The following is a 23378-nucleotide window of genomic DNA, read 5'->3' as shown; positions in this document are numbered from 1 at the left end:
CCAGGAGCCCCCCATCTATAGGCATTGAGCAAAAGGAGACGCTGCTCACGTGGGCAGTTCCTCTAGCGTTGGTCCAAGGTGAACAACAGCAGGGACTGACAGTGTCCCATGTGCTGCTGCAATGGGCAGCCAGTCACAACCATAAAATAATGAGGCCAATGCTCCCCGCCTCAGAAATAGGAGTAGCACTCAGCAGCAGAGTAAAGGATGGTGCCACACACCCACCCTCTTTTCCCTCTCCATCTCTCTCCACTCTTCTTTGCAACTGTGTGTCCCCAAATGTGGCAGTTTTGTCCTCACAGGTCCATGTGAGGTCCCAACTGGGATAGGTCATGGTGTCCCCATGAAGGCAGGGGTAACCCAACTCTGAAGAGGCAGCTTCTGGAAATCAGTGTGTAAAACTGTGGTTTGTCTGTTTATTTGTTGACTTGGTTATTGTCTGTTTGTTAGACACATAAGCTCCTGTGAACCAGGATCTTGTCTGTCTTGTTCTTCACCACGCTCTCAATGACAAGGACAGCATCTGACCCTAAGTAGGTACCCAGTGAATATATCTTAAAGGGGTGAATAAATGGTAGACAACAGAGAGGAAGCTGTGGTAGCTAATAGGTTCTCCAAGCACCACCAGTCATCGGGCAGATTCTGAAAGGTGAGTCTGCACCCCTCTGCACTTGGGCGGTAGCTCTATGTGTGCCCTCTAAGGTGACTTGCCAGTTTGACATGCGTTTGGTATAACTGTGCCTTTGTGTGTTTCCCAGGTGAAAACAGATGTCAGGCAGAAAGAAGTACACGAGCAAAAGCACTGAGCCTTGCAGGACCACAGAACACAGCAATTACCAGATGTGACCAAGGTGCACAGGTGCCTGGGAGGGGCATGGCTAGAGGCCAGGCTGGACAGGTAAAGTCCAGCTGTGAAGAGGCACGATGTTAATAAGTTTGTACTTTATTCTGTAGGAAATGGGGGTTCCTTGGCATCTTGGAAGCAGAAACATGACATGATCAGGTAACCCTGTAAGCAATATGAGAGAAGGATTTGTGAAGAGAAGAGGAGGTTCTGTAATTAGGGAGGCCAGGTATGAGGCTATTACACACGTCCAGATTCTGAGCTAATTGGGGCCAAGATCAACATGTGGCCATGGAGATGGAGAGGAAGCCCTGTGGAATAATTAAAGGAGTTGGTGACCAGTAGGAAATGTGGGTGTAGATAGATGTCAGGTATCAAGGTTGGATATTCAGACATAAGAATCATAGGGATCCTGTTGAAGTCACAGAAGAAAATAAACACATCTACCTTGAGCAATGCATCATTTAGAAAATCTGATGAAAGCAGGTATTTCACAATACCCACCAAAAAGCCCAATAACACTCCATAGCCATCAGTTAAGAACCCCTGAACGAAAAGAAGAATGACAGAGAAAGAGTCTCAAGGAATGACCTCACCCAAGGGATGGGCAGAGGAAGACAATGGTCCCCAACCTTTCTCAACTGGTACAGAGACATTGACTACGGCCCATCAAAGCGGTTAGATAAGCAGAAGAGAGGGTAAGAAGAGAGGATAAGACAAAAGAAGGAGAACTTTGTTCTTGAGGTCAGAGACACAGCGTTCAGTGCCAGGGAGACTAACCACATGGCAGAAGATGAAGGAAGAGATTCTCATTTTTTAGATGTCTGGAAAAAACAAATTGCTCAAGTAGGAACAGCCAGAAAGCCTCATCAGAGTTCAGGTGGGCAGAGAAACAGGATCCGGTGCAAGTGGAGTGCAGAGTTCTCAGGAAGCTGGAAAGGAAAAAGCTTCTAGGCCAGAAGCAGGCCTCTTTCCCTAGAAAACTTGGCATGACTCACTTCTTGAATAAGCTAATAATTTCTATATTTATATACATATGGACTGCAAGTGTATAGGTGTGTGCAGCTGCCTATATATGTGCTTAGTATTGTACGTATACACCAAATAGCCTATCAATGTACACATACACATATTTACATAGAATTGTGCATTTACATAAAGGTGTATGTTTATCCATTTGGCATATATACATATGCATATACAGTGTAAGTCTAGAGGAGTGTCATTATTTTATATTTATTAAACATCCACATGCCCCTTCTATATGTATATGGCTGTGACGGAGGACTTTGTTCTTTCTATCACTCCCAGTTCATGAGGATTCTCTAGAGAAATTTCTTTCTGGTCTCAGTATCAACAAGAGCTGATCGTCTCTTGAGCAATTTTCTTTCTTTCTTTTTTTTTTTTTTTGTTTTGTTTTGCATGTGACAGGAATTGAATTTTAGATAAGGCTTCCTTTTGAACTTGACTGCTAGAAATCCAGGAGACAAGTTTTTGTCCCACTTGTAGCAAGTGTATTGGACTCTATCGGGTGCATTTCTATGGGAAAAAAAACGCTTTTCATTTCTGGCTCCATTTTATGTACCTTATTTTTCATTTTGCACATTTCTTTCGTAGGTTACGTACCTCTGTAAGCTATCTTGAATACGTTTTTCTAGGACAAGATGGCATATAAATATAAGGAAATGTATAAAGTCGCAGACGGAGGCTTCAAGGTCCAACACATTATAGCTGGGAAGAGACCTATTATTGTGGTTATGGCATGTGACAATAATGGGTGAGTTATCTGGACAGTCCAGCAGTGATTACAGGGAGTCAGATCTCAGCCCAGTCATAGTTCTCTCAGCTGTTTACTAGTTATGTAATGGGAGGTATATTATTTTGGAAACATTAATTTTCTCGTCTTCAAATTAATGACCTCTTGGTATTTGAGGGAGATGGATTAAACGAGGCAATGCACAGAAAGCACTTAGCACAGTACTCTCAATCGACATTAGTTCTCCTTGTTATCTTCACTTGGACGCAGGGGTAGGCCGCCATTCCTGGCCAGGTCTGCTCTAAGAAAGTTCTCCCCACCTCGATGTCCCCGCCCCACATCTCCGACACCCACAGAAGCCAGGCAGCGGTGGGAGATCACGCCCCAGAGCGCGCCTCCAAACCCGCCGCCTCTTGCAGGGTACAGTGCACCTATCTCTAGCCCAGTCTTGCAAATTGCTACGAAGAAGACCCCCAAAGACGTAAGCTAAGGCAAATCCACCACTGTGTATTAGTTCCTCACCCCGCCCCGGCTCTGCGCTCTGATATACGAAAGAGGCCTGCGAGGGCACCAGGGGTCCTCGAGAGCCGGGACTGAAATGCGGGACGGCAGGGGGGCGGGGTTCCCCCCGAGACCCGCCGGGCGAAGCGGATTCCGTCGGGCGCACACCTGCTCTCCTAGCACAGGTGTGGTGGGGTCCAGGGCGCCTGGGGCCTCCCCAGCCCTTCAGCTTCCCTTCGGAAGGCACTCTCGGGCTGGAAGCGGTCGGTGGCAGGGGTAGAAGGCGAGGACCGCGAGAGGCGCTGGCCTGCGGACCCTACCGAGTACCGGGGCACGTTTCGGAGAAGAGCTGCTGACGAGCGCCCCACACTTCCTACAGCCGATACCATCAGTGTGTCAGGTGGTTCGTGCGGGCGAGTGTGTGTGTGCGCGCGCGGATGAAGGCGAGAGGGCGCGCGCGCACAAAGTTTGTGCCTGCGGGTGCGCGTCGGGCAGGCTCACCCGGCTCCGAGAGCGGCGGGTGGGCGGCCCGGGGGTGGGGAGGCCCGGGGCGCAGGGCTCTGCAGGCGGCGGCGGCGGCGGCGATGCGCTGCGCCCAGCCGAGCCCGACCCGCCGCCCGAGGTGAGGCGGCTCCAGGAGCGCGGCCGCGGCCATGGGCACCCTGGGCAAGGCGAGAGAGGCTCCGCGGTGAGTAGGGGCCCGGGCCCTCGGGAGTGCCAACTGCCATCCTTGGGTGGGGGGCCGCTGCGCCAGCGGCCCTCTGAGATCTCTCGGGGATGGGAAGTGCGGCGGCCCACACGGGCGCCTCTTCCTACGGGAAGTTGCCCTCTGGGGTGCGGACGGCGGCCGGCCGGGGTCTCCGCTGAAGTCCGGGGAGACGCGCACAAGGGACGGACGCGGCACCCGGCAAGTAGGGAGGGAGCTACGTTGTGAGGTCTGCGTGGCCAGAGTTCGCCCAGCGAGCTCCAGAATTGCACTGATGGACCTCCTCTCCGCCCCGTACCTGGGACTCCCACTCGCGGACTTTCCCGGTCGCCGGCACCTGGTGCGGGCGCGGGGCTCCGGCACCGCCACCTGGCGGCCTGTCCCGGCCCTGCGGATCTCGGGAAGGCTCGGAAAGGCCCACTGTGCTTGCAGGAAGCAAGCCGAGGTTAGCGAACCATACAACATTCTGGGTGGAAACCTGTACTCTCCAAAACCCCACCGTGATTCTAGAGAGATATTTTAGAAGGATCTTGGGGTGACAGAAGATGAAACAAGAGTAACCGAGTGAAAAGGCTCTTGGCACGAGAAAGGCCTGGAGGGGCCAGGAAACTTTGGGTTTGTCCCCCAAAGGGCCAAAACCAGACAACTGGCTGGATGAGGGCCTGGGTTCAGCATAGGGCTGGGTAGATTGTGCACTTCCCACCTCCATCCGCATGGACTCCGGTGTGACTGCACCGTGCCCAGCCTGCACACGCGTGCCCATTAGAGGCAGGAAGCTTTGCCCTGCTGGACTTTCTGGAGCTAAAGGTTCTCAGCCCTGTATGCACCTCTCCACCCCACCCTGTATCCCCTAGAGTCCAGCACTGTACCTTGCACTAGATTGAGGGGAAAGGCTTTAGTAAGTTAAATTGAGTCTATATTATGGGGGTGGGGAGAGGACAGGCCTGGAAGGAAGACTCACTAGAAGCCAATAAAAACCATCTTCCACTGCAAAGAAAGTCATGGAAGATTCTCTAAAAAGTTCAGCCTTAAATTGTGACCTCCTCTGAGGTACCTGTGCCCGGAGAGGATTTCACTTGAACCAGTTCCAAGTTTTGACAATCTCCTTCAGCAAACTTGAGACCTTAGCCAAGTTTAGCCTCAAAAATACCTTCAAGTTAATTTGTTTTTCTTGCCACTCCCCCCTCTTTTTTTTTTTTTTTTTTAATTCACCAGGGGACTGGTCAGGAAACACTTGGCTACTATCCTTTAAAACCTGGTCTTGGCACTCTAGAAGCTATTGGTTCTATGGATTAAAACACCCTCAAGACCTGTCTATAATGAAACATTTTGTAAATCCTTATCTACAGCCATTTCACCAGAAGAAACAATGATTTGAAGGTTTGTCACAAAGCAGCCAATCAAGAGACTGCACAGCAGAAGAGCTGAGTTTCCCTATTTATGGTGCAGATTACCCACCTCTTCCTAGACCTCTCAGGTTGCAATTTGGTTTTTAGTAGTTTTTCTAATCCCTGGTTTCTCATGCCGAAGCTCTCCGAGTCTCTCCGGGCTACAGACTTCCCAAATTGCATCTCTGAGCCTCCCCTCCCTTCCTCCTTCAAGTTCTTTCTTTCTACTTGAATCTACCCCAGTTCCTCCTAGTTCTGGTGAAAGCATCTCACCTTGTGAACCAAAGTGGTTTCCCCTACTGCTGACACTAGGAACCATTTCTAGAATGAGAGCCAGGGCAGTTTTCAGAGTCCAAATGGTAAATGCCACCAACTGAAAGAGAAATGGAGTTTTCCTTGGATCTTCAGCTGAGAGACAGGTAGACATTTCCCAGCCCCAGAGGGAAGATCTGTATGTGGGGGCCCAGCCTCTTCTTACAAGTGCCTCTTCTCCAGGGGCCAGGAAGAAGTAATGCAGAAGGCCTAAGAGAAAATGAGACTTGTACCAAGAAGGACATTATTTTTTCCTTTCCCAACTCTGCTTTGGGTAAAAAGATAGTAGCTAAGGCAGAAAGCTAGTTAATCCCAACCTAACAACCAGCCCCTGGTTTAGATTGTTGTCAGTGTTTCCTGGAAGGGGAGGGAGCCCAGCTGGGGGGCACGGCATGGGCACAGGTGGCCTGGCTTCTACCTGTCTCAGCACCTGTGACCAGTCACATTGCCCTTCTGAACTTGGACCTCCACACCTCTAGTTGAACGGTTTGGAAAATGACCATGAAGAGTCCATCCAGCTCTGGGGTCTGAGAACGGTTCCAGGGACCCGCAGAAGGCCTCGGGCCTGAGAGTCAGTCTCTATGTTAGCAGCTCTGCTTTTGGAGGATGTTACTTTTGTTTTAAGTCGAATTGACCTTTACAGCCCCTCTTGCTAATTCTGATGCTCAGTTCCAAACACAGTAAATATTTATTAAACAAATGGAGCCAGAGAGGTGCCCCGTACAAATCCCAGATCTAGCACATATGAGTTGTACAGCCTTGGCTGTGTCATTTAGCCTCTTTTAGACTCAGTTTCAACATCCTGAAGAAATGGAGATATCTTTCTGGGCCGTAAGCTTTAAAGATCCCCAGCACAGTGTCACAGGTGGCCATTATTAGGTCCTCCCATGTACAGATACTGATACTATACTGGGGCTATCATAGGGCCTGGGTAACAATCAGTAACAGCCAGAAGAAACTTGATCAAGTCGTGTAACATCAACTTGACTTTTCAGAAATCATAGCCTGGGTTAGCGGGCTCCCAATAGCCAGTTGCTGACTCGATGTCATTGGCCCACCCTAGGTGGGAACAGCCCAGCAGCCACTGCCAGCCCAGGGCTTTGGAGCTAGTTTGAAATGAAGCATGAAGGGCTGGGTGTTCCGTCCACAAGCCTGGCTGGGTACTGAGTGGCCCCGTAGTTAGGTAATCTTTTCATAAGTCGGCTGGTTTCCCAAATTCCATGTGTGCCCAGCATTTTATTTCGATCTCATCACTTCTTCAGCCCCTTCTAGGTGAGATTATATCTTGTCAGAGAAGCTTTCCCCAGCCCTCGACCTGGAACTGGTTCTCCCTCCTCTGAGAATATCCCACTTCTTACCCTTGATACTCACAGGACACTTAAGATCGATAGGGTTGTCTTTGTCATGGTCTGGGGCTGATTCTCCAACCAGATTTTCGTTTTAAGGAACTGCTAGATGATCTTTATACAACAGCTCACATCTAACAAATATGTTTTACAGTTTATAAAGCGCCTTCACATAGACGATCTCATTGGTCTTCTATGGCCTATGACAGTGTCATGGAATAAGCATTATTAATTAATTGATGCCATCATGTGTTCATTAAAATATATAGTGAGTAGCAAAAGTTATGGATCTGAGGCATATTTCTTGTTTCTTCTTGACTTTTTGTAAACTATGAAATAACCAAACCACAGTAGGGACAAGAGAATTAACTATAAAAGTTATCAGCAACAACAACTATCACTATTAAACCTTTAAAGATTATAGAAATGTATCTGCATGTGTTTATCTTTTTTAATGGAAAGGAAAACAAAATGCTTCATTAACCTTCATATATCATTTTGCAAACAACTTGAATTATACTGAGAGGTCATGGCCAAAGGTAAAGCTAGATGAGAGTGGCCAAAGGTGACTTCTCAGTCTCCTATGCCATTTCCAGGTCCAGGCTTGTCCTTTGGCATTTCAGCTTTGGAATAAAGCTTTCCTAAGCTCTGTTTTGGTTTCTGTTTTTCGACAGGTAAGAACCCAAGTAAGGACTTGACAGAATGATGTTTAAGACTAAAAATAGCTCCTAATGATTACTATCAATCATGAAAAACAGAATCTTAAAACCAACCAACATCTGTGAGACAGGCGGGACTAGCTTAAAATCTAAATACCACACTCATCCCCACTCCTCACCCCCTGCACATGAGTCCTCCATCTCTGGCTTTATCCTCGAAGCCCTTGAAGATATTTCTGAGGCCACCTGACCTTCTATAGCATCTCGGGTGTTGCTCAAGATGAATCAGTTTAGCTGAAGATGAGACTACCTGAAACTTAATTCTTAAGGCCAAAGTCAGTGGCCTTGAGGCTAAAGTTTAAAATTACTACTAGGAGCTGAGGACGGCCAACAGCCCTGCCTCTGCCTCTCCCCTTCGAGAAATGGAGACAGCAGGCCAAAGCATTCCTAAACCCCAGGAGGATGAGCCCTAGTTGCAACCCTGAAATCTCACCTTGTTATTTGCTTGGGAGATGTCTCTTTAACAGCCAACCAGTCCGTTTGGTGTATTTGCCAAGTGGGAGGGGTATATCTTCTATCAGCCCAACTCCCGGGATTAATTGTTTTATCTCTACTCCTTTCCTCTCCAATCTGCCTCCAGAGCACTGCGCTGCCAGGTTGTTTGTCCCCTGGCTGCTCTGCTTGCACTCACTGCCTCCTCTGTTTTGCCCCAGGAAACCTCATGGCTGCAGAGCTGCCCCTAAAGCAAAACTAGAGACGAAGCCAGCCCGAAACCCCTTTCCCTCCCATCCCAGCCTGGCCCAGATCACCCAGTTCCGAATGATGGTGTCTCTGGGACATTTAGCCAAAGGAGCCAGTCTGGACGATCTCATCGACAGCTGCATTCAATCTTTTGGTGAGTTGGCTAACTGCCCACATGTATAAAAATCGCTATATTACTTTGTTCTTCCTTAAAAAGTACTTTATAGAATAGCAACCTACATTGTATTTTGGCTTTAAAAATAGCTTTTGAGCCTTTGAAATGTTGGAGACTGTGCAGTGCCTATGGCACATGACTGTGTGGGTGTAATAGGTCGTGACGCGAGGTGTGATTTCAAGTGAGAAAAGTTACTGAGGAGAGTTTGCATCCCATTTTCCTTAGGACAGAGTTTTTCTTCTGGCGAAAAATGTCACAAAATGCTATTGTGCGTCTGGCACTTTGACTTGTTTTTGTCCTTGGGTGCTTGGGGCATACAAAGAATAGGTTACAGGACAAATACTGTTAACAAACAAATTTTACAGCCTGAATCATTTGGACAAAAAAAGTCTTAAAAATTCCCTTTCGAATCTGGAGGGTAATTATGCTGAAATAGGAGAGGATCGGGGAAAGCCAGAATATCTGGCTGGCAGGTCCTGGTTAATAAGCGTTGCGACTGAGGTTCAAGGATCTGGGGAAAAAGCGTACAGACACACGGTGGCAGTGAATTATCTAGACGCTGCACTTTGTCATCACCCAGACTCACTATGATAGATGCACAGTTTAGTGTAGCTGACAAGCAATTATCTGCAGAGATGCATTTTTTTTTTTATATAAGCACGGTCTTTCTTTTGGTTGTTATTTGTGAAAGAGTGATTGAAAGTCACTAAATATTTGCTCCCCTCCCAAAAAGGAATGATCACAATTGATGGAAAAGTCATAGGTTTCCAGCATCACCAATCCCCTCGGCATCCCTGCACCCCCTTTTTGAACCCCTCCCTCTCCCACCGTGAAGCAGGGGAGCTGGTGGCTCAGCTCAGAAGTGCCTGCCCAGCCGGCGCCCTGGGGCCTCTGGGAGTGCTGGGGTATCTAGATCACATCGCAGGTAGCCCAGCGTGCAGAACTGTGAGACCTCAGAACTAGGGAATCCTGACTGGACTTGTTCAGGCCTTACTTATAAAATTGGGAAAGATTTGACATTTCAGGGGCACATTGAAAATAATAGTTTTGATGATTTCAACATTGGTTTAAAGCAGTCATTCTCAAATGTTAGTGCAGAATCACGTGGAGATTTTTTTTTAATGGGGATTGCTGGGCTCCACCCCCAAAGTTTCTGCTCCAGGAGGTCTGGGTGGGGTCCAAGAATTTGCATTTCTCACACATGCCCAGGTGATGTTGCTTTGCTGCAGCTGATCCAAGAACCCCACTTTGCTTTATTGTTTGTTGTATGTTTTTTAACTTGAAGAGGAAGCATTTTTATTATTGCTAGTTTAGCCTTAATATTTAATTAAATTTCTGTTTATTATAACTTTCATCCTTCACTTAAGGATGAATTTGGAAGCAGAATGAATGGTTTTCTATTTCAAAATAATCTTAGCAAAAATGCATGCCACAAATTATACTAGGAGACCATGGAGACTAGTGGAAGTATGGCTCTGATGAGCTGTTATTCATCATGTACTTTCCTTTTACCTCATTCCCAATTTGAATAAACTACAAAGTTCCTCACAAGGCTTGGTAGTCATATTTACTGGTCTTTAATGGGGCAGTGTGACTATTTCATGAATAAGGATTTTTATTCCCTTTTCCCTTCACTGTTGAGAAAAGAGCGACCCACAGTGTATTTGTCTTGATTTCTTTCTTCCTCCCATGCTACTCATGCAACTGCTGGCTGAGGTCAGGGCCGTTTTCCTTCAAATTGTTATGACATCAACCTGAAAAATACAGGACCGATTCTGAAGTCCTTCCCTAGAAGAACCAAGCCTAACCCACTCCCCTCAACAAGTCCGCCAAGGGAAAAAATTTACATTGTTTCCTGGAATATGTTGAACTAAAGAAGTACCTTCACATCCCAAAGCTATAAAAATCCCACTGAGCCTAATAGTCTTTTATCCATTATCAAGAGGCATTGATGAAGCCCCTCATTGCATCTGACGCTGTGCTAGGCAGTGCACAAGGACAATTAGGGACCGAACCCCTGTTCTATTATTTCAGCTCAGAATATCTGAGAAATGCAGTGGTCAGGAAGAAAACAGATACAAAAGACAGGGCAGAAATAAACGAAGCGCAGGAAGAATAGATTCTTTATATTACGTTGGTGCAAAAGTAATCGCGGTTTAAAAGGTTTTAAAAAAAAAATTGCAAAAACCGCAATTACTTTTGCACCCACCTAATACCACATAGAGTTTGAGTAAATTCACTTCAAGGGTGAGGACGTAGGTTAGGGAGAACAGCCACTGTTTATACAAACCCCTTTTGGGGGAGTGGGAATGTTGCGGGAAGGCAGGAAGACAAGACCTCAGGGCTCTGCGTATTTTGTACTACAGTTTCCTGCCACAGAATTTACATGAAAGGGGCAAAAATGAAAAGGTACCCTATGTCTGGAGGGAATGGGAGACAGCACTTCGCCTATGATTTTGTCTCGGAGGTTATCAGTTGATGTGTCTCGTGGGGGAGGGGAGTGGAGTTTGAGCCACCGAGATAAGTGGGGCTGGGGATGGGTAGCAGCAGACAAACAACCCGAGGCAAAATATGTGCATGTGGGTCTCCTCAGAGGCGATTGGAGAATGGTACAGAGTGAGGCTCATTCCTCTTGAACGGTATCTCACTGGTTATTTCGTCAGATTTGTATAGAAAACTTTTGCTGTAGAATAAAGCAATCTAGCTTAGCCTTTTGTTAATGAGTTTAGGTGCTGTTTCATTTTAATATGCATGAAAAGAGAGGGAAATAGTACAGAGGAAACTATCTAAGTTTTTGGTAAGATCTCTTGCTTCAGACCCTGATTTCGGCCATTCCTCCCTCCGACTTGAAAAAAAGAGGAGGAAAAAACCTGTTATGAACGTAAAGACTGACTAATTAGTTAATTTACTTTCTATCTTCATCCTGTTGCTTTGAGGAGGTTTGAATTGGCTAGAGCTATTCTGTCTGGTATGGTAGCCCCTAGCCACGTGTGGCTGTTTACATATACATTTCAATGAATTGAAATTAAATCAAATGTAAAATTTAGTTCCTTCACTTCACTAGTCATATTTCAAGTGCTCCATAGCCATAAGTGGTAGCTGCCTCTGGACAGAACGAATAGACAATATTTCCATCCTCGCAGAATGTCTGTTGGGCAGTGCGGGACAGGGTAGATGGCTGACTTGAAGGGGGACAGCAATGGACAGATCTTCTGGAAACGGTGGGATTTGCTTTTTTGTAGCATCTCTAGGGAGCAGTCTGAATACTTCCTAAGGTATCATGGACATTTGGCAATCTTTACTGACGGCCCTCTCTTTCATATTATTAGCCATTAATTATCACCCACTGTTTGCAGAGGGAGGGCTTATTACAATGCTTTTAAGACGCTGTGATCCGCATGTACAAATTAAGAGTACTCTGGAAGGTCTCTAGTGTCCCATACAAGTGACACTATGTGACCTCCCAGTGTCACATACAAGGTTACAGATCTGTGATGAGAAGCTCAGAGCCTTGAGTCATAGTTCGTTGCTTTAACCGTGGAACAACCCACTCCCGCCTTCTGTTTTAATCAGAGGTCATGCTTTACACTCTCAGCATATTATTGTTTGTTAATCCACTCTTCAGCTGAGCATAATGAGGCAAATCATCACAACCTGGTACGTTTATGTCAAATGTATGTGAATCATACCATCTATTTCAGAGGTAGAAAAGACCCATGAGATCATCTGGGCTTTTTTTTTTTTTTTTTTTTTTTAATATTTTCACTTTGTAAGAGGGCTGCCAGCATTTGGGGCTAAATGCAAGGCTTCAGATGTCCAAATTCACAAAGCTCTTCCCTGTCCCCTTCTGAATGCAAGACAACTTCCGACAACATCAGAAAGAAAACTGCCTACATGTCCCTCAGCAAGCAGCCCTCCTGCTCCCCGCTGGGATGTGGGAGGGAACTCGATGTCTTTGTCTTACCTGCCAGTGTGAAAGGAAACAGCTTAGCTAGTATCTTATATTTAGAGTGTTGTTTATTTTTTTCTTAGAGCTCCATAATATATTGATTTTCTTTTAAACTCAAAACAACTCTGAAATAGGCAGGTCAGATATTGTCTCCTCCACTGGACAAATGAGAAAATAAATTGAGCCCCTGAGAACTGAAACAACTAGCCTCATGACTCCAATCTAAAGAGAAAACATGCTGCTCACCTCTGTCCCCTGTGCCCCCAGCAGCCACTTGCAATCTGGGTCCCTCTGGCACATGCTCAGGTCCCTTTCCTAGGACAGGGGAGATCTGCATGCCACGCAGGACAGGCCTGTGCCCTGGGCTCACATTCTGCAGGCCTGGTCTTCCCTGGATTAGAAATTAAACTCCGTGAAATATAAGAAATACATTTATTGGACCCCATCTTTATGCCATAGGTGTCTGCCTGAAAATTCTTTCTTGAATGAAGTGTTAAGTGATTAAAATTACCCGATACATTGTATTGATGCTATCCAAAGACCTGCCAAAGTAGAAATACCTGTAAGGTAATACATATATTTCCCACAGCATGGAGCAGTTGTATAGATCATAACTTATTAAGGGTAAAACACTACACATGTTTTTAAAATAGGAGCCATGAAGGCAACCACATACTAGTTGGGACCACACACAGGACGAGGCAAGGTTAGGTATTCCTTGCCACTCTGCAGCTCAGAGTCTGTGCACCAAAGCGAGGTACCCAGAGGCAACAGGAACACAAGACCAGAAGCCCAGGGCCATGACATCAAAGGCCACTGCGATCCAAGAATGGGCAACTCCACGGAACAAAGCCAAGTGCAGGGTCAGAAAGGGGCCTTGGCCACTGTTGATGACAGGCCTTTCGTGAAGAAGACCACGGCTGTGCCAGTAGCCTCCTCAGTGGAACACCCATCACTGGGAGTCATGACCACAAGGTTCACCTGTAAAGGAGAGTCCTGGGGCACCCACATCCTAACTAAGGTTTCTAGGCATCAGAGCATTTCCCAGGAATGCCTGTCCTTAGCCCTCGGCAGTGAGTTAGCATTCTGTGATCAAGGTGCTGTTTATTCCAAGGAGCCTTTTTGCTGCATCTTTGACAGGCTGGCATCATCCAGTGCCCCAGGCTGGCGTGTCTGCCCTCTCATGTGTGAGTTTCGGTGACTGCCAGGCCTGCGAAAGGAGGTGATGGGAAACCCCCTTCACTCTCATCTGTGCTCTCTTGTGTGGCGGCATTTAGAACAGATCTCTGTGTGGTAGAGAACAGAGGCAGTAATAAAAATGTTTATTCATAAGATGGACAAAGTCTCAGGAATTCTGAGCATTTTAGGTCAGCAAGTCCATCCAGAGAGATGAGATTTACTGCTAAGAGAACAAGACAGAGTCAGACAGACAGATAGTAGACTGATGGTGGTTGGACACTTACTGTGGGTTCTGAAGGCTACTGGGCCTTGACCTGAATTGGGCCCACTGATTTTCACAATAACCCTATAAAATGGATATTATTTAGCTCCTTTAATTAATAGAAAATTGAAGCACAGGGATGTTAAGAACCTGTGGAAAGTGGCCCTACGCACTAGTGCAGGGGTGTCAAAACTTTTTTCAACGTTTTTTACCAAGCGCCATATGCGGTAAAGTACACAAACAGCTGGGCCACTCACTCGAGGTGTAGTACGTATTGCCTCTCACCTGGTTTATTTAAATAAACTAAATATATTTTTGGAATTTGCTGCGGGCCAATGAACAATGGATTGTGGACCACAGTTGGCCGTGGGCCGCAGTTTGGACGCCCCTGCTCTGGTGGGAGAGCCGTTGAGATCTGGTCTTTGGTCAGTTTATCCCCAAGGCTCACTGTTCTTCCCACTACACTAGAGGTTCTCCAGCTTAATTTGAGCAGTAATCTTCAGGAGTTGGACCGTGTGTGTTCAATATTCAGATTTCTGAGGGTCCACTCCAGAGATTTCCATTCAGCCAGCAGTCACTATGGTTTTGATGGAGACGACCTCCATGAACTGATTTTGAGAAATATTATCCTATGGTACACTTGCTTCTTAGATGTCCCAGAGCATTTTCTTGGGCTTTCTAGGAAAGCATGGGAAACCTGAAGGGTACAAATCCTATGAGAAGTGATAGAGCAAATAGGTTTTTCAACTCTATGAATTAGAAAAGCACATGGTGTAGCCAGCCTCCCGGGCCTCTGTAAAAAACTCAATAATAGGAATAATGAAATGGCAATAACTACTTATCGATCAACAATTACTTTAAGTATAAATGGGTTAAATGTTCCAATCAAGACATAGGGTGGCTGAATGATAAGTGAACAACACTGTTGCATATGCTTCCCACAAGACACTCCAGTTCAAAAGACACACACAGATTGAAAGCAACATGATGGAAAAAATATATTTCATGAAAATAGAAATGAGAAAAAAAAGTCTGTGGCAACTATACTTATACCAGATAGAATTTAAGACAAAGGCTATAAAAAGTGACAAGGAAGGAGACAGTAATTCTACTTCTGGGTAATTATCCAAAGAAACCTAAAACCTTTTTACAGGGGATGTGTGCCTTGGTACGTTCATTATCACATTGTTTAAAATGGTCAGGGTGTGTAAAGCAATCTGGCCAGATCTAATTAGAGAGAGGCCTGCCCCTGAGCAGGTTTGCAACCCTGGGCCCACTTCTACGAGATATTCCCACATCTCTATCCATTCTCAGCTGCTGAAACTCTCTTCAAAACTTCCAGCCAGTTAATCTTTGGCCATGGAAATGAACAGAACATGGCTGTCTGTTATTACTACACTTGCATTCTTTGTCCTCAAAAGCAGCATGCCTATTCTGCATTTCCAGCTTGACAGCACAACCAAACCAATTTATTGTGGTGCTGTAGGGCCTTGCTCCCTAATGTATGCCTGTCCCCCATGGGTCAGAGGCCTAGAAGTAGGGGCTTCGCTAGGGGGCAGCGGGAAAGGAGGAAAACAGGAGAGCTGCTTCCTCTAAGTACTTCTCCCAAAGTGCCAGTTTTCCAATAGATTTTTTAAGGCCATAGGTTGACATGAAGGTTTTAAGTCCATGATAGAAACACATTAGGAAGTAGTGTGAAAGCAAAAGCTGTGTGTTCAGTAACGGACTGAAGCAGCAGTGATTGGGCAGTGAGACCACTGAGGATGTCATCTGAAATGCAGGCCCCACCAGCAGACCCATCTCCTGAGGGTAGGACCTGCCCACTTCTGCCCGGAGCAGTTCTAGCTGCTGGGCTTTGTGCCTTGTTCTATGGGTAGTTTGGGCTACTACCTAGTTGGGGTTGTCCTACAGTGGTTGGGAGGAAAACAGCCGGGAAGGAGCAAAAGTGTACACAGGGCTAGCTTCGTGTTCACGGGCACACGACCTGTGCAGACACACAGGATATCACACTTGATTTAATGCTAGCGCAGTCTCGAAAGTCTTCATCTGAGAAAGCGGATTGCTACATTTTCGGAAATTTTTGCAAGCCAGTTGTTGAACACAGCCATCATTAACCATTATCGTATAAACGTGCAAGATCAATTCTCAAAACTCATCCTTTCCTAGTATATTGCCACATTTTATTATCATCTATGCTCTTGAGATTAGATCTGTTGTATCTCTATGGTATGACTGCTACATAGTCGTAAGCTACGGTATGGACATTTCTTCCCAGCTCCATGTTCAGTGAAGTCAGGCTAGTAGCTTGGAATTGCCTATGTTGGGAGTATTTATACCAGAAAATGGACAAACACTGCTAATCAGGGTTTCCTCTGAAACCCCATCCCTGGAGAGGCCATGGTTAAACATTTACCAGCACAACACTTTCCCCAGCTATAGAGGGTGCTTACAAAGCAAAGTGTTGAGGTGGGAAGAGGAAGCTAAACCTGGAAATTTAATTTTGTATTACCTAATTAGGAGAAGGTAGTATTTGCTGTTGTTTTGCTCCTTTCATCGATGTATTTTATAAAACAACTCTCCATGTGTTCTTCCAAAAAGAAACAAGAAACAGTATACCTTAGAAATAAGGAAATCAAATATCAGTGAAGCTGAGAAATTTTCTCAAAGAAGTGACAGTGGAACTTTAAAACTGAGATTCTCATTCTGGAGTCGAAGTTATCACTCTGTGTTTTTGTTTTGTTAATTAACCTCCTCTAAAAATTTTCCATGATTTAACTGACCCTTATTTCTGACCAACAAAATCTCAATTTTGTGAACTTTCTGTTATTCGTGTATTATATGCTGTCTCTATTTGTTTCTGATTCCATCTGTTTAATCATTTGCCTTCATTTCCTGCTACGTGGTAACAGGTGCTATTGATATATCTATATAACCAGGCTTTTGTTAAGTGTGTTTTCATAAGTTTGTTTGCTAACTATATTTCCAATTTTGTGAACTGTCTGTTCATATTCTTTGCCTATTTGTCACTTGCTGCTTAATGTTTTTATTATTAGAGGTTTGCAAAAGCTTTTTATGTTAAAAAGCTATTAACTCTTCGACTATCACTTAACTATGGGCATTTTTTTTCCTTATTCTCATTTCTATTTTTATATTGGTTTGGGGATTTTAATGGATAGAAATTTTACATTTTTATGTATTAATAGTTAAATGTGCCCGTGTTTCCTGGTATCTTTTCCTTTATTAACTCTAAACTTGAAAATAATATCCCTATGCCAAAGATTTGGTATTTCATTGTTGTTTTAATCAAAGTTTTATTCAGTCCAGTCTATGATATAGAGTAATTCTGTAATCCACTGTTGTGAATGATCAGTAAAAATTTGTCAATAAGTTTTTTCTGGAGAAAAAGAAGCTTTCAGTTTTGTTTCTGGATTGTCATTGGCTTAAAACCAGAATGCTTGGACAGTCACTTTGTAACTCACAGCCTCAGTTTCCCCTCACTATGATACTGCTGAAATGATTTCTGAGACTGAAAATATCTGGGAGAGGGTTTAATGAAGTTTCAGTCATGATGTTGAATGTGAATTTGAAGAAAGTCCTTTAGGAATTTGTACGTTTAAAGAAAGTACTTTTGACCTGTTTGAAGAGTCAATTTCCTTAGGGTGGAGACTTAGAAAACCAATCAAATTTAAATCCATTATTTCTAAATTATTAATATACACTGAGTTTATATTGTTCTAACATAGGCATTTATTATTGTAAAATGTATCAAATTTACCACTTGCATAGCTTTTAAAATATTTGAGTAACAGTTAACTTGTGAGTATTTACTATGAACAGCAGTGTTCATATGAGTATATTTCATAAACATGTTATTTAATCCTACTGTTTTATAAATTCTTATATTTACAAAGATATAGCTTTAACCCAGCTCTCATATTTACTTTTTGAAATTTAATAACTTTAAAAATTATTCCTGCACACTATAGAAAACTTAGAAAACACGGACTAGCAAAACAAAGAAAATTACAGTCATCCATTCTACCACCAAGAGCAAGATAAGCAGTATTATTTAGCATTGTTAGGAATATCTTCCCACATTCCCTCCTGTGCATATTTACATGTACTTTAATCACATTAACTTTTTAATGGTAGATTCGCTATAATTTACTGTGCTTTCTGTAATTCACATTTTAAACAATTATGCTCTTAAAATCAACATTAGTATTTATAAAGAGGTATGCTAGCACAGAAAGTTGCTATTCTATCCTAAAATTGATTTAAAAAAATAATTCTGACATAATCCCTTCAAATATGGGACTTAAAAGTGAAGGTTGCTTGGCAACTAAAATGATTCTAATGAGGAATTAAAGACATTATCAGAAAAGACATTATAAGAAAAATGAGTAGTTACTCATTATTTTCCAGGGCCAAATGCTAAGTATGATAACCATGTGATTGTAGTTATAAGAAATGAAGGAAACAAAAAAAATATGCTTCCATTAGCTTAAAATTCTAGATGGGCTATTTTTATGTATAGGGAAATTCAGATGGGTTTTGTGGAAGAGAAGCTTCGCTTTCAGAAACAATGAAAAACTCCTGTCTTTAATAACTTTCTAAGAGACTCTTAAGTAGCAACTGGGAAAGATACATAACAAAAACACAAGATGCTACAATTTGGTACATCTGTGATTTCTGCAGCAAAGAAGAGATGGTGGGCGGTGGTGTGGGGGAGGCCATGTTGTCTACTTTGGATTTTTCCTGAGGATGGTCAAGGACCCTGGTGAGATTGCTGAGGTTCTTACCAAAATGTTCAGTCAGAAGATGCTGCCAGGATGGAGCTTGGGTTGGAGGGACACCAGTGATTAACTGAAAGGAGCAAAAGGAGTATGGACTAGAGGCACTGTTCTTGAAGGGGCGGGGGAAGCAGAGCATGCCAGTTTTGTAGTGAAGGAGAAAATGGAGTAACCAGAGTACTGAGGCAGTCAGTGATGAAGTCATCTGGGAATTTCTGGGGTGGAGGAGCAAAGGTAACTATGTCTGGCTTCCCTTCACTGATTTCTCTGAACCTCTAACCAGGACTTGTTTTCATTATCTTGTGAGCAGTCCCCTTTTAAGGGGGCACCCAGGGCTTCTAGGAAGCCAAGAAATGTGCCAGCATTATCATTGATGTGTGTATCTTGTTAGAATGTAGTTACAGCCTATGGAGCGTCCTTCCACCTAATGAGCAGTTCATCGTTTTGGTTAATTTTACAGTCACTTATTTAATGTCAAATGCAGAGGAGCATTATCATGCTTCCTTTCCCTTTCTCCCTTTTAGCAGCATGGGTTCCAGACTTACACCATCCAAACCTGCCGTGGTGGGATCACCATTTACCTCACTCCCAGGCAGTTCCAGTTCAGGCCACACAGCTGTAGTGTCACTTCAGCCTCTGACCTGCTGCTTCCCGGAAGCTGTAGTGTCCACACTACTGGCTCCTGCACTCTGTCTACAGTCATAGCCAAGGATGGCTGAGCGCTTGGTCGCAGCGATTGCTTTAAGTCCCTAGGAAAGAGCTCCCCACCCTGTGCCCCAATCTTCTCTGTTCCCAGTGGTTGAGTCCCATTACCTGGTCAGCAACTACCACCATCTACCTAAGATGGACGTAGCTTGTTAACTGATAAAGTGTGCCCTCAAAATTGCAACTGAAAGAGACATAAGGGAGTTTTCAACTTTCCATAGTTTGTGAACCTTTTTTCTAAAAATTGTGTGTGTGTACACAACTGCGTGTGTGTACTCGTACACACACACACACTCATAATTATATAATTATAGATACTTGGAAATTTGTACGTTGACTGCATATTTGATATTAGGAATTACTATTGGTTTTGTGTTAGGCATATTCATGTTGCATTGGGGTTTTCTTTGAGTCCTTGTTTTCAAAAATATATACTGAAATATTTACTGATGAAATACCAGGTTTTGGATTTGCTTTACAATAATATGGGCAGGAGAAGTGAATAGGGAATAGATGGATCAAAACTGGCCTTGTGCTGCTCATTGTTGAAGCTGGGTGAGTCGTGGAGAGTCCTCACACTGTTTTGCCCACTGTGGTATGTGCTTATCTTTTTTTTTTAAACTTTTTAGTGATAGTTGACATACAATATTATATTAGTTTCAGGTGTAAAACATAGTGATTAGACATTTATATAATTTACTAAGTGATCACTCTGATAACTCTAGTACCCACATGAAAGCATACATAACTATTACTATTGACTGTGTTCCCTATGCTGAACTTTACTGTGACTATTTTTATAACTGCCAACTTGTACTTCTTAATCCCTTCACCTTTTTCACCCAGCCTCCAAACCCTAACCCATCTCCCAATCCTCACTCTGTTCTCTGTACCTAGGAGTTTGTTTCTGTCTTGTTTGGTTATTTATTTTGTTTTATAGATTCCACATATAAGTGAAATCATGAGGTATTTGTCCTTCTCTGTCTGACTTATTTCACTCAGCATAATACCCTCTCCTTCCATCCATGTTGTCACAAATGGCGAGCTTCCAGTCTTTTTTATGACAGTAATATTTCATTGTATAGATGCATCACATCCTTATCCATTCATCTACCGATGAACACTTAGGTTGCTTCCATATCTTGGTTATTGTAAATAGTGCTTGGTTATTGCAGTGAACATAGGGGTGCATATGTCTTTTCAAATTACTCTTTTGGATTTCGTTGGGAAAAAACCCAGAAGTAGAATTGCGAAGTCATAAGATAGTTCTATTTAATATTTTGAGGAAGTTCCATACTGTTTTCCATAGTGGCTGCACCCATTTGCAATCCCACCAGCAGTGCACGAGGGTTTCCTTTTCTCCACATCCTTGCCAACACTTGTTGTTTGTTGATTTATTGATGATAGCCATTCTGACAAGTGTGAGGTGGTATCTCTCTGTGGTTTTAATTTGCATTTCTCTGATGATTGGTGACATTGAACATCTTTTCATCTATCTGTTGCCCATCTGTATGTCCTCTTTAGAGAAATGTCTAGCCAGGTCCTATGCCCATTATTTAATTGGATTTGTTTTTGTTTGTTTCTTTTTGGTGTTGAGTTGTTTGAATTCCTTATATATTTTGAATATTAACCCTTATTGGATGTATCATTGGATATATTTTGGATATTAATTCCTTATTGGATGTATCATGGGATGATTCAGTCTTAGAAGAGTGCACATTTCTAGGAATTTATCCATTTCTTTTAGGTTGTGCAATTTGTTGGCATATAATTGTAACATTTTTGTATTCCTGTAATGTCAGTTGTCACTTCTCTTTCATTTCTGATTTTATTTATTTGGGCCCACTCTTTGTTTTCTTGATGCTTCTAGTTAAAGGTTTATCAATTGTGTTTGTCTTTTCAAACCAGCTCTTGGTTTCATTGATTTTTTTTTTTCCTATTAGTTTTTAGACTATTTTGTTTTTTCTGTTCTGATCTTTATTATTTCCTTTCTTCTACTTACTTTGGGCTTTGTTCTTTTTCTAGTTCCTTTAAATGTAAGACTAGATTGTTTATTTGAGATTTTTCTTGTTTCTTGAGGTAGGCTTGTATTGCTATGAATTCCCGTCTTATGACTGGCTGTGTCCCATAGATTTGGGGTTGTGTTTTCATTTTCATTGTGCCAATGTATCTTTTGATTTCTTTCTTGATCTTATGATTAACATTCATTGTTTCATACAAACAAACATTCATTGTTTCATAGCATGTTTCTTTAGCCTCCACATGTTTGTGTGTCTTTTAGTTTTCGTCTTGTAATTGATTCCTAGTTTATACCATTGTGATCAGGGAAAATGCTTGATGTAATTTCAATCTTAAATTTTGTGAGACTCATTGTGTAGCCTAACATGTGGTCTCTTCTGGAAAATGTTCCATGTGTACTTGAAAAGAATGTATATCCTGCTGCTTTGGGGTGAAATGCTCTAAAAATATCAATTAAGTCCATCTGGTCTAATGTGTCATTTAAAGCTTTTGTCCGTTGATTTTTCTGTCTGGATGGTCTATTGATATAAGGGAGATGTTAAAGTCCCCTACTATTATTGTTTCACTGTCAATCTCTCCCTTTATGTTCATCAATGTTTGCTTTATATATTTAGATGCTCTTATGTTAGGTGCATAAATGTTTACAAGAGATATATCCTACTGTTGGTTTGATCCCTTTATCATTATGAAATGCCTTTGTTAGACTCTTGTTACAGCTTTTGTTTTAAAGTCTATTTTGTCTTATATAATTATTGCTACCCAAGTCTTTTTTGTTTCCATTTGCATGAAATATCTTTTTCCATTCATTTACATTTAGTTTATGTGTGTATTTTGCTCTGAAGTAGGTGTTCTGTAGCATTAATGTACAGGTCTAACTTTTCCTTTTTTAAATCATTTCAGCCACCCTATGTCTTTTAATTGGAGCATTTAGTCTGTTTCCATTTAAAGTAATTATTGAAAGGTATGTAGTTATTATCATTTTATTGATTGTGCTCTGATTGTTTTTGTAGTTCTTTGTTCCTTTCTTTTTCTCTTGCTCTCTTCTCTTGTATGCTGATGACTTTCTGTAGTGTTGTGTTGGATTCTCTTCTCTTTATTTCTTGTGTATCTCTTGTAGATTTTCAGTTTGTGGTGGCCACATGCTTCATACTGACTAAACTATGTTTACAGCAGTCTATTTTAAGTTTTATATTTTAAGTTGCTGATTGCTTAAGTTCAAACACATTTTAAAATCACTACAGTGTTTACTTACCCCTTCCATGTTTATGTTTCTGTCATTGTGTGTGTGTGTGTGTGTGCTTGTGTGTATTCCTTAATTTATTGTTGTAATTACAAATCATCTTCCTACTTTTGCCTTTTAACTTTTGTACTGGCTTTTACAAAGCTAGTAGGTAGTAGGTACTAGCTTTACAGTTGGCAAATCCACTGCTTTACTGTTTGCCTCTGTCAGAGAGAATTTTTTTCCTTTCTTGTATTTATTTATTCATATTTTTGATCTTCTTATTTTAAAAAGAGTCACTTTGACATTTCTTGTAATACTGCTTTAGTGGTGATGAACTCCTTGAGCTTTTTCTTGTCTGGGAAACTCTTTATGTCTCCTTTGATTCTAAATGATAGCCTTGCTGGGTAAAATAATCTTGGTTATAGGTCCTTGCTTGTCATCACTGTGAATACTGTGTGCCAATCCCTTCTGGCCTGCAAAGTTTTGGTTCAGAAATCAGCTGATAGCCTTATGGGCGCTCCCTAAATGCTTTTCTCTTGCTGCTGTTAAGGTTCTTTCTTTGTCTTTACCTTTGGCATTTTAATTATGAGGTGTTAATGGTGTGGGCCTTTTTGGGTCATCTTGTTTGGAACTCTGTGCACTGCCTGGACTTGTATCTCTATTTCCTTCACCAGATTAAGGAAGTTTTCTGTTATTTTTCAAATAGGTTTTCAAATCCTTGCTCTCTCTCTTCTCCTTCTGATACCCCTACGATGCAAATGTTGGTATATTTAGTGTTGTCCCAGAGGCTCCTTACACTAACTATCCTCATTTAAATTTTT

General features: G+C 42.8%; 1 protein-coding gene across 1 annotated transcript in view; it reads left to right on the top strand.

The window, feature by feature from the left end:
* The first annotated feature begins 3551 nt into the window (after positions 1–3551).
* The window catches only part of RASGRP1 (RAS guanyl releasing protein 1), an 80103-nt gene continuing 60276 nt past the window's right edge, over positions 3552–23378 (top strand). The window contains exons 1-2 of the mRNA XM_081048226.1: positions 3552–3789; positions 8226–8407. Of these exons, the coding sequence (XP_080904352.1) occupies positions 3755–3789; positions 8226–8407 (217 nt within the window). The 5' untranslated portion in view covers positions 3552–3754. The remainder of the gene's footprint in view (positions 3790–8225; positions 8408–23378) is intronic.

This window comes from Rhinolophus hipposideros, assembly GCF_964194185.1.
Source record: "Rhinolophus hipposideros genome assembly, chromosome: 5".
Classification (NCBI taxonomy): Eukaryota; Metazoa; Chordata; class Mammalia; order Chiroptera; family Rhinolophidae; genus Rhinolophus; species Rhinolophus hipposideros.
This window is presented reverse-complemented; position numbering and strand designations above follow the sequence as displayed.